The 18,807-nt window shown below is 32.8% G+C and overlaps 1 protein-coding gene across 2 annotated transcripts in view; it reads right to left on the reverse strand.

Moving 5' to 3' along the window:
• Positions 1-3,882: 3,882 nt before the first annotated feature.
• The window catches only part of LOC136087730 (uncharacterized), a 20,561-nt gene continuing 5,636 nt past the window's right edge, over positions 3,883-18,807 (reverse strand). For both annotated transcript variants that reach the window (XM_065811152.1, XM_065811151.1), the window contains exon 3: positions 3,883-6,026. In XM_065811152.1, the coding sequence (XP_065667224.1) occupies positions 4,208-6,019 (1,812 nt within the window). In that variant the 5' untranslated portion in view covers positions 6,020-6,026 and the 3' untranslated portion in view covers positions 3,883-4,207. The remainder of the gene's footprint in view (positions 6,027-18,807) is intronic.

Raw genomic sequence — 18,807 nt, forward strand, 5'->3', positions numbered from 1 at the left:
TCTGATGAAACCAAGGCGCTGGCCTTCAATTTTAACATACGCATCAACAGCATATTGCTGAAACAGTTTATTGCCATAAAAGAGTGAAGAAAAAAATTGTCTGACTGAAAGTTTATAATTGTAATACTGAGATGTAACATTATTTCTAACCAATGTAGCACCTTCAGGGTTGTGAACCAATTGATTATGCCAACCAGCATCACCCCTCGGAAAAAATAGAGGATAAACTATAGGATCTAAGTTGGCAGACATACTTGATATAGTTTTAAGAGGATGACCTCTTGGGTAAATAACAACTTTCCTGGAAGCAGGTGGTGTACCATCTTCACCAACAAATACAACTGCAACTTCATTATGTGAAGGAAGATTATAGCAACGTCTATCATGCCCTTCAAGTAAAGACATTTTTACAACATTTTTTCAATAATACTGAAATTATTAACAACTTTTTTGTTCGTGTAAAAATAAATTTTAGATTTATGTTTATTTTGTACGTATTTATATAAAAACATATTATACTGTTAATTGATTATTTCATGGTGCGTCTGCGTTAACCCTCCAAAATATTCTACTTATAAATTGTTTAAATAATTTGGTTTTACAATTTAATTTCTAATAAAATTTTATTATAAGTTAGTTTACGCAACTTTTTATGCAAGAAAAAAAATGATAAAAACGTTTTTTTTTGGGTGCCAAAAATTTAACGACATACTTTAAGGCCCAAGAAATAAATCTTGATTTTTTCCACAACAAAAAAAAAAAAAGAAACCTTTCTCATGAGCAGAATTTTATCCTCTTTAAAATAGTACAAAATCATACATGTTCAATTTATATATAGTTTTTTTTTTCTCATTTTTATTTAGAGGTATATAAGGTCTTTTTTCGCATTGTTATTTTTCACGTTTTTCTTCATTTGTAACTTCAATTGAAATGTCAAATATCTTGGGTTTATCTCCTCGGATAATCCTCAACTCCGTATCGAACCTAATGTCTTGTGGTTTTATGGTTTTTAATAAACTAAAAGTCATTGATTGAATGAATATCTTATGTTATAAGCAACGTGATGCAACATAAAATATATTATTTATTAGATTTTTATGACAGAATATTGAGGTGTAATGACTTATTTGTATTTTTTATTACTTCTAACTCTTTTAGACATAAATATATAACAATGGCCAGTGGAAATAAGCAAACTAATGCATGAAAAGTTAAAAGAAAGGCTCCTCCCAATTGGTTTAAGAAACAGGAAAAAATTGATCTTTCTGCCAAAACACACAGTTTAAATACAATAAACATGTGTTCTAGTGCAAAAAAATTAAATGTGGGTATTCAGAATCATTTGGAGTGTCGTGATATGTATGACTATAATATCCTTATTAAGTTTTCTGTTCTCAAAAATAGTTTTTTGGAAATAGCTTGTCCAAAATGTCATATGCTAACCATTGACCTATTATATAACACACAAAAAAGAATGGGATTTTCAAATAATCTTGAGTTTAACTGTAGATCTTGTGACCGATGGAGTCTTACTGTTTATTCATCTAAAGAATGTGTAAAGAACGGCAGTAATACCACTGGAAGAAATATATTTGAAGTAAATGCAAGAGCGGTGATTGCTTTTCGAGAGATTGGTCGAGGTCATTCAAGTTTAAACACATTTACTCAATCCATAAACATGTATGGTTTAGCCAAAAACGCTTTTGATAACCTAAATTCAAATGAGATATATAGTGCATATAAAAATGCAGCTTTAAAAAGCATAAAAAAAACTGTAGACGATCTTCAAGATATTTCAGATGGTTCAACACAACAACGTATAAAAATAGACGGAGCGTGGCAGAAAAAAGAGGTCATTCATCTCTGAATGGATTTGTTACTGGTATTGTTAAAGATAAAGTTGTAGATGTACAAGCTTTTTCCAAACATTGTAAGGATGCCTTATGTGGGAGAAACAAAAAGAGTCACCAGGTTATGAAAGATGGGAAGCAGAACATGTATGCATTATTAATTATTTTAAGTCATCTGGAGCTATGGAGGGAGCTGGTGCTGTTAAAATCTTTGAACGTTTTATGGAAAAGAACAACTTAATTTACAGAAAATACTTAGGAGATGGAGATTCTTCGTCTTTTAAAGAAGTCATAGCAGCAAAACCCCTATAAAGACTTTGGTATATCACATCTCAAATTGGAATGTATTGGGCATGTTCAGAAGCGCTTAGGTACTCGTCTTAGAAATCTTGTGAAACCACATAAAGGTACAGAGAATCCCATATCAGGAAAGGGAAAGTTGACTGAAAAAACAATCAACTCTATGCAAACCTATTATGGAAAAGCTATAAGAAACAATTTAGACAATGTCTACGCCATGAAAAAAGCAATCAGCTCAGTGTTATTTCACTGTACTGCGTTTATAGATGAGAACCAGCGGCATGGAATGTGTCCACGCGATGACTCTTTTTGGTGCAAATGGCAGTTAGATAAGACTAACAAGACAAAAGCATTCAAAAACACCATAAGTTTACCAATGTCCATTCATTGTCTTTTAAAACCAATCTTTTTAAGTTTATTAGAAGATGACTTATTGAACAAATGCGTTCACGGCCAAACTCAAAACACTAATGAGTCGTTCAACTCAGTTGTATGGACTCGCTGTCCCAAAAATATTTTTGTTGAAAGAAGAACATTCGAGTGTTCAATTAACTCAGCTGTTTTACATTACAATGATGGGAGTGGCGGAGTGAATGCAATTCTAGAACATTTTGGCTTACGTGGAAAGGTAACCACTGAAAAATCCATTGCACGAGATTGCAAACGTGTTGTAAGAATGGAAAAGCGATCCAGTCCAACCGTTAAAAAACAAAGAAAATAAATTAAGAGCAGTCAAAAAAGGATATATTGATAAAAAGAATGAGAATGAAAAGTTTGAATATTATGTTGCTGGTGGTTTTTAACATCTTTTTTTTATTATTTTAGACAAAAACTTGATTTTCTCATGTTTATAGTTTTACATAATCTTTAAGATTTTGAAACATGATATCTCAAGATTGAATGGATGAAATAAGTTAAAATTTTTAGGAAGTACTCATATATTATATATAATCCATACATCATAGGCTTTTCTTTTATTGAGGTAAATAACTTCTTAATTTGTGACATTTATACAAATAATGCTATGCCTTTAGCACTCTTTTTACTAATAGAGGCATAACTTTTGACTAAATGAGTCAATTAAAAAATTGGTATGACAAATGACTTTTACTATCATCTTGAAGCTATGTTGAAATTTTGATGTAGTTACCATGTTCATATCTGCAGATATCGTGTTTTGAAATATTGTATTTTTTTGTCTCATTTTAGCGATAAAATAGGGTAATCGAGGCAAAAAAAGTTTGGTGTCTTTAAAATATTTTTTAGTCAAGGCTTTTTATGTATTCCAAAATTTAGTTAATTAAATCCACAGGGTCAAAAAAAAGTTGGTTTCTTGGGCAACCCCCTAAAGAAAATATTTCATAAAAAGTCTATTTTGAATTGAAAATATTTAAACACGTATATCTTTGGAACTAAATAAGCTACAAAGGTGGTTGAAACCATTTTAAAAATGAAATATAATAAGGAATATAATGCATTTAATACAAAAAATATTTACATTCGCTATAAGTATTGCCTAAACTCCCTAGTCTAACATTATCTTTTTTTTCCTTTTCATGTTTTATTTTTGGCTGATTACAAAAAACTTGCATTAGCTAAGAGTGAAGCTGACAAACTTTGTCAAAAAAAATTAAGTTAACATTAAACTACTATCAAACAAAAAATCAAATTTTCATTTAATATCAATAAACCATAACAAAGGGTAACAGAAGCATTAAAAAGCACCAACGGATCAGCATAGAATCTTGTATTCTTAAAAAAGCATTAAAACGCATTTAAAAAAGAAACCACTCGTGCGATAATAAAAAATGTCAATAAAGTTATAAGTAAAAGAATCAAAAACACAGCAAAAAACAATTTAAAAAACTTCAAATTCGTAAACATGCGTCGAAAATACATGAAAACGAGAATTAAAAGTCAAAATCATCAATAAAAAAAAACATCAATAAAAAAAAAAAATCTGCATCTGTAAAGATTTTCGAAAACATCAATAAAAAAAATACCGTACAACGAAAAAAGTTTTTCTTTAATGTGAGCTGATGTAAGCAGTTGAGCCGTTAATAATCGCCTTGTCTGATTAAATCAAAGCATATTTCGAGCCCTTTTTCTGAAGACATGATAGCTTGCACTTCATCGTCACCACCTATACTAACTATAGCGTTAGTTAGATCAACCAAACGAGATGTAGAAGCTGCACCATAAGATTTGACAAACGCTTGCAAAAAGACTACGTCATTGAGAAGAGGATTGGCATACCTAACATCAGCAACGGATTGTACAACGCAGGATCTCATTATTTGTGGCGATGAAAAAATCTCTTCGGGAACCTCAGAAGCATTTTTATTGCGGAAGGAAGGGAGTAAAGATCCTATCGTATGAAAAGCTTTATCAATAGCCATTCCCAAATAAGTAAATGCTCCAAACTTCTCTAAATCATTTGCAACTTTATTCTGATTTTCGCACTTTAACTTTTCAATTTTTTTTTCATATTCAGAAATTTCTCTATTAAATTCATCTTCTATTGCAGCAATGCGTAAAGCTGCTTCCTGGTCATTTATTTGTCCTTGTTTCTCAGTAATTTCGATGAGCACGTTTTCTAGATTTTTTATAACAACCACTGCAATTTTTTCTATTTTCAAGCGAAACTCCTCGCTTTCCTTTAGTTTTAGTATGTCATCGATATGTTGAATAATGGTTGCTTTGTTCATTAAGTTGAGCACGGCTATTGCTTTTCCAGCTCCTTCTTTGTCGATGACTTGCAGTTTCACTAACATTTGCATAAGCGTTTCTCCTTTGTTTGCGACAATTGTTTGGATCTCCCCAAGTTTTCTCTGTATTTCGTTTTTAATTAGCTCAAGTGTTTCCTTATCTGCGCTCGCAACTTCGTTTTTAAAACAGCGAGAAATGTTTCTGTACTTTTCCTCTAAACCATTCAAAAGCACATCAATATCAGGCGTGCCGGCTAGAAGAAATTTCTGTCGTAACAAAAATGTCTGCGACTTCTCCGACACGCTTGGAGAAACATTACGCAGAAACTCATTAAGCAAAGGTGTTGCACTCTTGATTGCATATTCAATATCAGCATTAAGTCTTTCAACCCCCAATCCTAACACTGCTCTTCTAAAAATACCGATACGTTCTGGACATTCGATTAGACTACTTGCAATCGACCTACAGTTCTTGTCAATATTACTTTCAGATTTCAAAATTTTTTCTGTTAGAAGCTCGCATAAAAATTTGATGTTAACAATATCTTCATCGCAGTCAGACGGAGTTTTATTAAAAATAAGTACAAGACTTTGAAACGCTGACGATATATCCTCGTTGAATATGCGCGTGACGGATTCAAGCAAACTTACGAACGATGACACGTTGTCATTATATAAGTCTAAGAAGTCAGTAACTAAAACAATTTTTGCGGATTTAACTCCTCTCAACAAAGTCTTGATATAAAAAGAGTTCGTAATATCTTGGATTTCTCCTCTGGAGTCGCTAAAACCTGGGGCGTCCCACAAAATTAATCCATTAATACAGCTTTCGTTTCCTACAACCCACTTAGTCGGCAATGTTGTCACAGAGACTGCATCAATTCCGATCCTCGGACCAATTATTTTATCATCTTCTTTTACTAAAATGGTTTTTCCAAACTTCTGTTTGACAGCTACTATTCTGTTACCAATTAAAAAGTTAATCAGCGTGCTCTTACCAGACTTTGTGGTACCTAGAACAATAATAATGTCTTCGAATTTCACTCTTGCTTTTAAATGGGCATCTGCGTCCAAAATTGCATTTTCAATTTGCTGAACTACCTCAATTTCCGGTTTTATGGCTGATTGCAAATTTGTTAACTGCTGTGGCTTAGAATTCATTGCAAATCTAAAGGAAAGGTGAATACTTAGTTTATAAGTAAAAAGTTTATGAACATATTTTTCTTAGATATATATTGCTATTAAAATAAATTGCTCCACTAGGGCAGCATCGAAAAGTTAGAGAAACATCGAAACGATTGTATCGCCGCCTTTTCATTTTATTGTTTGCTTGTAAAGAATATTTAAAAAAAAAAAATACTAAATTGCGCAACTTAAAAAGAAAAAAAAACAGACTAAATTACAAATAATCTCAAAAATACTCTATTTTAATAGTCATGCTATTCCAACATTTTTTTAATAAAATTGTTTAAAATTAAAAAATCCTTTTTGTACTTTTACATGTAGATTATTTGTATGTTATGTAATTTTTCGATTCCCACACTGTTGATGGTAGCAATTAATCAAAGAGGGTTTTTTAAATTTCTTGTCCTTATTTCCAGATGAAGTCTATGGATGATTGTTGATAAAGTTATACATACTTTGAAACAAAAACAACTTATATTAAATATGTAAAAAACTTATTTTATCGCTTAATCACTACTTAACATCCACTTTTATATTCCGAGACAAGAGTAGATCTTTATTCTTCATCCAACAACCACAAAGCGTTTTTTTTCTGCACCTAAATTTTGGCTCGTCATTTTTTAGGTCCACGGTTTTTTATGTTTGTGTTTACATTCTTATAGCATAAAACAGTTTGTTCACTTTTTCTAAGCAATTTCTTCTAAGTTAATTAGTTTGAATTTGAAAGTTTTTTAAAAACCTTATTCTAATGAAGAACCCGCCTACCTGTTTTCCTGTAATTTTTCAAAACTACACAAAAAGCTAATTTAGACTTTAAACAACTCTTGGTAGAGCAAAATTATACTAGAAGAGGATTGATAGGAGTAGGCCTCAGGTAGGCGCGAATGATTGATTCCATAGTCAAAATGTTCCTAGGAAAAATCCCCAAATTTTTTGCTGGATGTCTGTGCAGGTGTCTGCACAGACATCCAGTAAAAAACTTAACCCTAACCCCAACCCTAACCTGACTCTGACCATGACCCTGACCCTAACCCTAAGCCTAGTAGGTATAACGCTTATAAAGAATATAACGCTGGCCTTTCAAGGCATAAGGAGAAGTGATTTTATATCTGGATAAAAAGACGCTGCAAAATATCGTATACGGTTCTCGGGATTTGGTTATAAGTAAGGTAGAAAAGCAGTGTGCGGTCTATGCTTATAAATATCAGAAAGTAGAGGACAAATGGGAACCGGTAGATGTGTCTCTTTGGCAGGTAGAATTAAGGTTGCTAATCTCAAAAAGGACAGATTTAAACTTTGCAACAGATTACAATTCTTATAAAAAAGTTTATACACAGAGAGAAGCTTACTTGGAAAATATTGAAGGTAATCAGGCTATATTAAATAAGTCATATGATGATTTAAACCGTTTGAGGGAAGATAAGAAATTACCGATACTTGAAAAGAACCAGCAACTTGCTGGTGATAGCAAGGATGCAGATGTGCTGGCAAATAAACTAAAAAGTTTGAGTTTACTTAATTACGCCTTGCAGAAAGATTTTATCTTAAGGCCAGGCGAAGTAATTAATGACCCTTTAGCAATAGTGGGCGTAATTGATGGTTATATATGTTTGAGAGAAAGTACCGTAAGGAGTATAAGTTCTCAATGGATTTAGTAAATAAAATCAATAAGCATGTAGCATCGTTAAAACTCCCTTCAGGCAAAAATAATAAAGAGAAGATAAAATGGGATGCTTTGGATGAGGTGGATAAAAATCTGATCTTCCGCTCGCTCTTAATTTGAAAGGATATATTATTTTTAGCCAACGTAAAAAGGTAGATCAGAAAGTATGAAGGAAAAATTATAAGCGTTGCTAATAAAATTGCAGTAATTGAAGAAAGCCTAAGCAAACAGGCTGCTGCGGAGGGTAGGTGACTTACAGGTAACCTCAGAGGCATGTGCAGGTACCTGGATACTAGACAAAGGGTAACAGCCGCCTAAAAGGCAATAGTAGAGCTTGCTTGGTATTTAAAAAAACCGGCAATTGAAAAACAACTTTCTTATGAAGCATTTTTAATTTTTGGGATTAAAGTAGCAAAACTTAACCTGCCTTTCCTGCTCTGATTTTGGATAAATCAGAACAGAAAAGGCATTTAAAGCAAAGCATTTACATGATAATAGGGATAGAATCAGTCAATTAAACAACGAACCGGAGAAACCAGAATCAGCAAAGGAGCTAAAAAGGCTTTATAATTTTAAGTTTCAGAAAGAACGGTATTTAATACAATATGCCTTGGACGATAATATTTTAAATGATGATGAAGACATGTAATTACTTGCTAGCATCATCCTGAAAAAAATAACCTGCAATTCAGCAGGATACTGAATGCAGTAGAACTTGTCCAGTAAAAGGAAGGTGGAATTGATTCTAATGCAGTCACAACAGTCATGGAGAAATTTTGCGTGTTTGCACCGGCGAATTAAAGGAATTGGATGAGAAAAAGTTATTACATGCCGAAATAAAAGCAAAGCATACTGATGAACTGGAGCAGCTACGGATAATTGAAAACTTCAGAAATGAGGAACTGCCGCATTTTCTTGGAAAAATATATATAACTGACCGGAGAGACGTTTTAACAGGATTCCAGCAATTTTTAAAAGAGACGGTCAGCCGTTGGTGCTAGTAAAAGCATCAGTGAGTCTCCTGAGATGCTAGGTGATATAAAAAGCATGAGTTTACTGGCAAAACTCATCAGAGGCAATGAAGTAAAAGGCATTAAGGCAAATCTTGAAAAGCTTGGTGCGACTTTAACAAAATGCATAAAAGAGGGTAGCATGAGAGCAGAATTTCAGGCAAAGCCAAGTAGCGGCAAACTAGCTGCTCAAATCAGGGCGCTGGATCTTGAAATTGCAAACCTTAAGGCTTTATTGCCAAATGGAGCCGAGCAAAAGCTGCTAGATAATATTGGACATTTAAAAGATAGTAGCAATACTGAGCAGAAGGAAATCACGGAAGAAATGAGAAACTTGTTTATGGGAGAAAATGCTTATAATCTATTACTTGATTTTATTGTTCGTAAAGGAGAGCAGACAATTAACCATAGAGAAAGTCAAACTACTCAGGTGGCACAAACGTCCAGGAAGAGCAATAAAGTAAGGGCAAGAGGTCGAGCGTAGAGGAAAGCTGCAGCTTCTACTCCAAAGATTGATTTTCAAAGTGTAAAATCCTAATTGACAAGAGGACATATTGAGCAAATATTTAGGGATTAGGCGCAAAAGATAAATCCGGACGGAAAAATTGTTAAACGAGGTAATGGTATCAGTTTTTTTTTGTTCGCCAGCATTTTAGCTAGCTAACAAAAAAATTAAATTGACAATATCTGGACTTCATCGTATTCAGAGAGATGAGCTTATCGGTGGTACTTTTGGGGTAGTAGATAAGGTAACAGATAAAAAATGAATAACTCTATTATTCTGCTGACGTAATAAGAAAATTGGTCTGGATGAATGGAAATTGAAAGGATTTACGGATAACAATCATAAACCAATATACGCGATTTAGAGAAAATTGTAAATGAAAAAAGCTTTTATTAATAGTGGAAGGAGAAAAGACAGCAGAGTTTGCCGAAAGGCTATTACCGCAGTGTTGTGAAATTTCCTGGATGAAGGGAGCGCAAGGAACGGCTAAAGTTGACTGGCGACAACTGGCAGGAAGGGAAGTAATAATCTAGCCTGATAATGATGCAGCAGGAAAGGAGGCCGCTAAATCAGTATTATACGAGCCTGACAAAGCAAATGGTTTTAGCGGGTTTGCTATTCTAGTCGATACAAAAAACCTAAACTTACCTGAGAAGTGGGATTTAACCAATAAGTTACATAAGCATATTACTCTAGGGGCAATAAAGGAGGCATTATATAACACTCAAAGCAAAAATAGCACAATACGAGCCTTTAGAGCAGAAGCTAAGCAATATTAAATAAAGGGAGAAAAAAAGCTATTCTGGCATTAGTTATTAATTTGTTTAAGGAATAGTAGCCCAAGAATAAAGCATAAATCTGGTTTATATCAGGAGATTGAACAAGCCCTTGCAAGTAGCCAGGTAATAAACTATATGGGTTATGCTGCTGCTAAAGGCAGACGAGCCTGTTCATCAGTTTCTAGATTTTAAAAAAAGTTTATGTAGGGAAATGTTTGCGAAATCTACTCTTAATTACCTGGAAGTTAATGCTGGAAGCGCAGGTAAGCAGGATGAAGCAGTTATTTGAAAGGGATAAGGATGGTAATTACCTACCAAGACCAAAGGAAATAGCTACAGAAGTACAAAATATATACGGCAATAAAACTAGCGGATATTCAAATGAAACCGAAAGCTACGTTAATGATACCAAGAAGCTTGCAGCGACTAATGTAGGAAAAGCCAAACTGCATGAAATACTTATGAAAGATTTCTGTGTGTTGCATCAAAATTACTTAGGAGTAAGGGATTTGATTAATATCCATAAGAAGAGGATAAGTCAGGATTTATATGAAATCATTAGCAATTATGTTGCAAATCATAAAAATTGCCAGAGCGCCTTAAAGAATTCTGATCGAATAAAGATAGTAGCACCTGTACGTGATTCTACTCTAGCAAAGAAGGATGAATCCGTCTTTGCTAGAGTTGAAGCTCATTATCTTGAATATATTATGACAAGTACTAATAACATAAATAATAAAAAGTTATTAGGCAAGCTGTTAGCAAAAGCAGTTTGTGAAGAGAAACATACTAAAAGATGCCGTGCTAATATGCACCTTTTTTTAATTGATGATGGGAGGTTAAATGAAATGGAAACGGCAGATAGTAAGTTATGGCAGAATATTTGTTCTAAAAAACTGGTTGCAACAGAATGGTATATTCAGGAAAAACAACCAAAGGTTGCACATAATGAAGTCAGCTCCATTGCCAAAGAGCTGATATATGATAATTATAAGCAGAAGATAGGTAGGGTTATAAAAGATAACTCGGTAGTATCGCAGTTAGCTATGTGCAATACGGTAATAGCAAGCTATTTAGCTACAGGCTTAGTGGATTTTAGGAATAATTATGGAAAGGATTTACTAACTGAGGCTAAAATTATCAAGGAGATATCAGTTGTTCAGGTGGATTTACATCAAAGAAATAATAATACGATGCAGGATTATGATGTTGAAATATTATCAGGGGAGCATAAATCCTTAAGAAGTAATATACTGTATACTGTCTTACTTGCTAGTGAAAGAGAGATGACGGCAAAATTTGTGACTAGCCGGGCAGGTGAAGATTTAACCCATTGCCTGTAATTAAGAGTAAGTTCGTACTATGAGCAACTAAACGATCATCATGAATGCAATAATCAGGGCATGACAACAGATCAGGATTATTATCACAAATTTGAAGATAAGTATTGGCATAAGATCGCCTCTTAAGTAAAGCAAACAAGAGCCATTCACAATCAGTATCATCAGGAGACGGAAGCATATCAGAATCTAAGTTTAACTGAGCAAGTTCAGAAACTCCTAATTGTAATGGTAATTTATATTGGCTACACTATTGGCTACAATAAAATTTATTAGGACTCCTTGGTTTAAGGTTTCTAAAACACTCTCATCATCTACCTTAGTTAGTTTTTTTAAAGATATTCCTATTTGAAATTTAATTTCTTCCATTATATAAGATTTAACAGGTTTGGTAGTTGCCTCATTAAATCTTACTTTTCCTAATAAAATATCCAGCTTTCTTTCAGTAGGAGCAAGATTTCTAAGCTTTTGTGTAACTATCAGTAAAGTAAAATCTAATAACTTTTGTATTTGCTCTATTTCTAAATCATCTTGAATATTAGGATCACCATCTTGTCCAGCTAGTACTACTTTTCCTTATGGATTGGTTCTGATTAAGTCTCCTAACTCATCAAGCCTAAAAATGAAATTCCTAAGTATGGTATGATCTAATTTGTGTTTTCTTAATGTGGCAAGAGCATCCTTTACCCAAAAATCACTTTTTGTTAGCTTCTTAATGTCTTTATCTATTAATTTTAATGTGTCCTGCAATTCAACTAATTGTTCTTGATTGAATGTTTTTAGTTCATTGCGAATCTGTATTATTTTATTTTGCAATGTTAATGTTCTTAGTCGTGATCCTTGTTCTGCATTACTCTTGCACTCATAAGCACTTAGTAAATCCGGAATACCAAATTTTTACCAATTGAAAGGCTGTACTTCATTAAAATATTGTAAATCTTCAGCTCTTAAATCCTTATCCTTTAAGTCTCCGCAATTCCAGATATCAATGTTAGCAAATACCGGTTGCTAACATACCGGTTTTAATATCACGAGAGTACTAATTAATCGTGCTGTATACCCTCCACAATATACGTCATCTTTCTGGATTGTAGGAGTTTTAGCTTTGCCAACTGTAATAACTTTTTCTGGTAGTTTTGTCCTCAATAAATTACAAAGTACATCCATTTTTTGCATGTAGCTTTTCCCCGTGGAATCATAATATTGCAAACGTATTGCACCATCCCTGGAGCTCCTAATCTGTAATGTTATCCAATGTTGTTCACTTGGAATTACAACTGGTATTAATGTCTGTTGACTAGGTTGCAATTTTAAAATTTCCGAAGCTATGTCACCAGCTTCTGCTTCACTGACGTTACCTGATTCCAGTACTGTCCTCTTTGGTGCTAATATCTGACTTCTCCCATCAGTTCGGCCATTTTTATCTCTTCTTAGTTCTGCCCTAGCTAATAAAGCTTTTATCAAAACCATAACATCGGTTTTTGAATAAAAGCCTCTGACTACTTGTGATTTTATTTTTTCATTACCAATTGTTGCTTTTTCTGGTTTTAAGTTTTGACTTACCTTTGGTTCTTTACGCTGTTGGTTAACCGCCTCCTCTTGAGTAGATTCCAATAAACCTTGTCTTTTCTATATTTTTAATTCATCTTCAATAGTAGAGTTACTATCTTGATCAGATCTGAAGACTTGTTTTGCAAAAATATCCAATCTAAGGGCGCTTGCGTGTACATTAAGATCAATAATATTGCCTTTGCTACTTCCAATAATATGATCTTTTTGTTCTTACGAAGAACATAACACATTATTTTCTTGTGCCTGAACCATCTGAGTAAAAGCTTGCAAGAACATATTTTCCTGTTTTGCAATCAAGTGGTTGCAACTCATCATATTTTTTGCAATCAAGTGGTTGCAACTCATCATATCTGCCTTAAATAATGAATCCAACTTTGGTTGATCATTTTTAACTGGCTGATAATCATTAGCTTGCTTGAGTCGCTGCAATTCTAACCAGTCAATATCCTTATTACTTGTCCATCCAGAGCCTTGTTGCCCTCAACCCTCAATTTGTGCCCATCTCGCATTAACGATTAAATTATCCAGTCAGCAAATAGTAAAAAATTTCCACATTGATAATTTTTGTAGCCAAGCTAATCTTATAGCTATAATCTTCTCCATCTGTATACAAATCAAAAATTGATTTTGAACCACGTTCTTTAAGTTCTTCACTTTGCTCCTGTCTATAATTTTCAGCTCGAGCAATTACCCCGTCTTTATTTTCTTCTAAATCATATATTATACGGCGTAAATATTCAGTTTCATTCTGGTGTAATTTAATAGTCTCTTGTCTTATCTCTTCAGCTATTTTTTTTTTAAATTTAGCGGTAACGTAGTTACTGGCGAATTCTTTTCTTAACTGTCTTAATGAACAGGGACTTGCCTTAAAAAAGTCTACATTCCGTTTTTCAAGATTAATAGCACTTTTTGACGCTAGAACTTGCATATTCTTTAATGCAAACAAGCCAAATGATGACCCATCCTCCCACTTTTCTATAAAAGGAAACAGTTGCTTTACGTCAACACTATTAAAAGCCTCTTTTACTACTTCCTCAAAATCAGCTCTCTATTTGCCATACGAATCTTTGTGATAACATTGTATGCAGCCAGTATTATTTATTAGCAACACATAAGATATTCAGTGATTCCCACCAGTATTAAATATTCCTACTATCCTAAACCCATTTTCAAGATCAATAATGCATTTTTTTAGCTCTTCTACAGAACGATTGATATTTACGTGTTGTTGACTCTGTTCGGCACCAAAAGGGGTTGCAAATTTTATTTTCTTGGTGTTTATTTTCAATAATATAAAGCTCATAACAAATATTCGGTTATGAGCTTTATATCATTGTAGTTATACCAGTAAGCTTTGTCGTCCTGTTTCTTAAATGCGTTATGATTTCCTATGTTATCAAACTTGAATTTTCCTATTACTTGTGATTTCATTTTTTCATTACCAATTATTTTTTTGCTTTAAGCCTTGGTTTGTTTTGATAAGTACTTTTCTTATTCTATCTACTGCTTCTAATAGCTTACCATCTTGAGTACATTTTCTAATTTCGACTTGCATTGAGTTGTTAATACAATCATTTTTTTTTAATTAGTTTTGCTTTTCTCAGCTTAAATCCACAATAAAAAAGATCTCCTGCTGTTTTCTAATGCGTTGTTTTCTAATTTCTTCTACTGCAAACTGATAATAAATTAAATCTCTAGTTTCTAATTTAGTTAAAGATTCAGATAATAAAGCTTTTATATTCACTTCTTTATATTCTAATTCGTGTTTGTGTTGTTTTGTAACATTTGTAGATAAATCTAAAAAAGACAAAATATCTTTTTCAGACAGTAAAGATATGTGCCTTATTAAATCAACACATATTAGACCACAGGAAACTGTTCCTTTATTATCTAAACTTGCATCTTTTTGGGAAAGTTTATTACTTAAATAGGCACGTATATTACAATGTTTTTTTATTATTGATGCTATTATATAAAAATCTTTATGAGTAGTTTCGTCCAAAGGATTAACAATTATAAGTTTATTCTAAACAAATATCCCAAATATAAAGTGATTTTGTCCAACCCCAGGTTTTTTGCAGATAAAACTGGCTTCTTGTCCTAAAACATTTTAAAGCATATTTATGCTTAAAAACTGTCCTTTAAAATCTCAATCCAAAAATTTATACTCTCATAATTTACCTAGTTTATTCAGATATGCTAAATAAGTAATTACATCTGAAGTATACCAAGAGTTAAAATTAGTTAAGTTAATACATTCAAGTTCATTTATAGCTTTATTTTTCACAGTTTCTCCACAAAATTTATATAATGGTTTGATAAACACTTATCCTATCAAGCAATTCTAAAAATAATAACTACTTTTGATATCAAACTATAACCATTTGTTTAGTTCAGAGTTGAAAATACAACACAAACAAAACCATCTTTGCATATTAACTTGTGCTATAAATATAAATAATTTAAGCAAGGGTTTTAGGAAATAGTAAAGTTCACTTTTTTCATAGCTGATGGAAATAGGTTGTAAAATTCTAAGGGTAATAGTAAAAGATGTTTTTAAGGGTTATGGTAAAACTAGATGTTAAATGCAGATATTCTAATTTAAGCGAAAAAGTAGTAAGGGCGGGGATATTGAGTTTCAAAGCAATAACTATATCAGTGCAATCAACAAAATCGATATTTTTAGCTGTAGTATATCAATAGTTTACCTAAACCTGGAATACAGGAACAGATAGTAGAAATAGAAATCCACGGCTCTAGGGTCAGGGATACAAATTAGAGGATTACAAGGCGATATTAGTAGATTTTCCTTATTAAAAAAAATCTTGTGCAAAAAAATGGTAAATCATTTTACCAATACAACTGAAGTATTGCTCCTGAAATAGATAAACAATGGCCTTGTGTATATAGTGGCTCTGATTTTCCGAACAAAGCCCAAATATCAAACAGGTTCTAGGACTGTCCATCGGATTTTAGGGTAAAACGGCAGAAACCTTTTACAAAGTTCAGGACATTTGTTGAGAACCTGATTTTGATGTTAAATAACCAGACAATTTTGCCCAGGTTATTATTTTTTCTATTTTTTGTTTAAATGGTGATGACAAAAGGAATATATTTTGTTTTCCTTGTAATTAAGAAACTTTAAATTTATGGAAGGTGCTCCAAGATAGCAAAAGCCGAGTTTAGAGTGTGATGTTGTTTTTAGGATTGCACCTTGAGTATAAACTTTTAATATTCGATTTGGAGATATAAAATCTCTCATCTTTGAGGCGAAAAGAAGATGAAATAAAGCATTGTTAACGACGTAGTAAAGATTATACTAAAACAAACTAGCACTTAGTAAACGTAGTATAATATTTGAGAGAAGGTAGTTTAAGAATTCTATCACACGAATACGCTAGCCTTGTAAAACAATTATTTAGGAAATATGACCGATGAAGGTAATGCAAAGGCATATAGTGGAACAAGAAGGCAAGTAGATGGAGTGGTATCAATTTCCAATTGACCCTTAAAAAAAAATAAAACTGGGAAAGGATGTTTTGCCTGCAGAGGGCAAGTTAAGAAACGTATCTGGTAAACAATAACAAGGATGAATGAAGAAGAAGTCAAAAGGCGAGTTAAGCTAAATAAAGAACTTGAATTACTTGGCTTATCAGAAGCCTATGTTTCACAGGAGGGTAAGCAGCAAGATTTAATAATATTATTAGGAAACACTAAAACAGATAAAAGTACAATTATAAATTATTTATTAGGCAATAAGTTAGTAGTTATATATAATGATTACTCTCAAAAAGCAAGTGTTCAGCTGCTTCACGAAGAGTCTAAAGATTCACAAAACTATTCTGGTATAGGTATAGGGGATCTATTAAAAACTACCATCCCACATAAATTTATATCCTTAAATAAAATGATAGTATGGGATAAGCCAGGAATAGACAACAATAGGGGAGTAGTGTAAGATATACCAAATGTTTATTCAATACAAAAACTATTGTCCAATTCTAAGTCAGTGCGATTCGTGCTAATATGTGATTGTAACAACATAAGCTCTAATAATGTGGGAAAGTTTATTAAATTTATCAATAGTATATGCACAATGCTACCTGGCATCAATACATTTTCTAGAAATGGAGGTGTATTTTATATTTTTACTAAAGTTGATGATACTGTTCCTAAACAGAAGTTAAAAGCTCAGTCCTAACGAAACGCAATTTTCTTAATTAAAAGGGAGAAAATTATTGGATTATAAGGGTGTTCAAAGTGTGTCTGAGTCTAAATCTGCGGATAGTTAAAATGATTCTATAAACGAAATAGCAATACATAATTCTGGAAAAGAATTACTGGAGTATTTTATTAATCATAAAAGAAAATATTGCTTTAAGGTAAAAGACTAAAGATGGGGATCAAAAAATATTATTTTTAAATAACCTTGTTTTAAAACCATATACAGCAGAGGTAGAAGAGGTTCAAGAAAAGAGAAAATATAGTGCAATAATTTATTCGGAAACAAAAGGTGGGGAGAAGAGTGTTGAATTACCCACAAAATATGATAACCTTATCGAAACTCCTTACCTTGATCAAAGTGCATACGACACAGTAGTCCTATTAGAACTAATTGTACGAAAGCACCCCATAGAAAAATTAGGGAATACTAACCTTTGAATATCAGAGGGATCTAAACTATTTCCTCAACAGAGCAACTTAGACCTTAAAAACACGTCTGAATGAAATGCGCTTCCTCTCAAGAGAGGAAAAGAATATAACCGCAAACTAGCCTCTAGTTTGCGATTTTATTCTTTTCCTATCTTGAGAGGAAGCGCATTTCATTGCGCAAACTAGAAGCTAGTTAGAACAAAGATAAATAATTCCGTGTCACGAGAAAAGCTAAATACTTGTTAGAAAGAAATTGACGCTCTTTACCGTTTATTAGTTTATCCAGAGCGCAATACTTTGTTAAATCCAATGATACATTTTTCGAGTGTAAATGAAGTACTATTAAATAGTACAATCAATTTTGTTTATAAGCAAGATCAACTAATCAGTTTTTTAAAAGAAGCGTTAGGCACATGCTACTATGAAGAGATTATGTAAAATATCTTAAAAAATTACAACCAAGTGTCAGGCAAATTAAGATATGAAGCTATTAACATCGAATTTAAAAAGGGAAATCTAACTGAACAGCAAGCAGAGAGAGCTAATCGTTATCTTACAGAAGAAATTAAGAAATATGATAAAGAATTAAAAGTTACCGCGCAACAAATTGAAGAGCTAAATAGACAGATGATGGAACTTCTCTTATACCGGGTTTTAAGGGGACTGCAGTAGCGACAACATTGGTTAGAGGAACAGCCGAAGGGGGAGTTTCCGCTTGCGGCTTATGCTGGTGCAAGCATTGTTGCTGGCTCAGCTTTTGCATTAGACGAAAGGTCTAGCTTTTGTGGGGTATGAAGGGTATTACGTGTGTAAACACTGGGAAAAAAAGAGCCATTTACAGTCTAAGCAAAAACCTGAAGAAAAAAATAAAGACTTTTAGAAATAAACTCAAGACCTAAAGGATTGTTTTGCTGATTATGGCAAAGGAACTAATAAGGTTGAAAAAGAAGCTTGTGATGTTAGAATGAAGAAGATAGAAGAGCTTATTAAGAAAGCAACGGAAGAAATAGCAAAATACACCAATGCCCAAAGAAAATTGTCAGCTGAAAAAATTTATAGTGATAGTGACGGCCTGGACAAGATAGATTAAAAGGGGCAAGAACTATTTTGCTAAATTTATTAAGGAAAAAAAACTGGATGTTTAAAGTGATATACTTAGACCAAAGCTAGAACAATTAAACGATACTAAAATAAGACTCCGTAATGCACAAGAGGAATACAGTTTATATCTGGGGTGAATAA

The sequence above is a fragment of the Hydra vulgaris genome, chromosome 12 (genome assembly GCF_038396675.1).
Source record: "Hydra vulgaris chromosome 12, alternate assembly HydraT2T_AEP".
NCBI classification, from domain to species: domain Eukaryota; kingdom Metazoa; phylum Cnidaria; class Hydrozoa; order Anthoathecata; family Hydridae; genus Hydra; species Hydra vulgaris.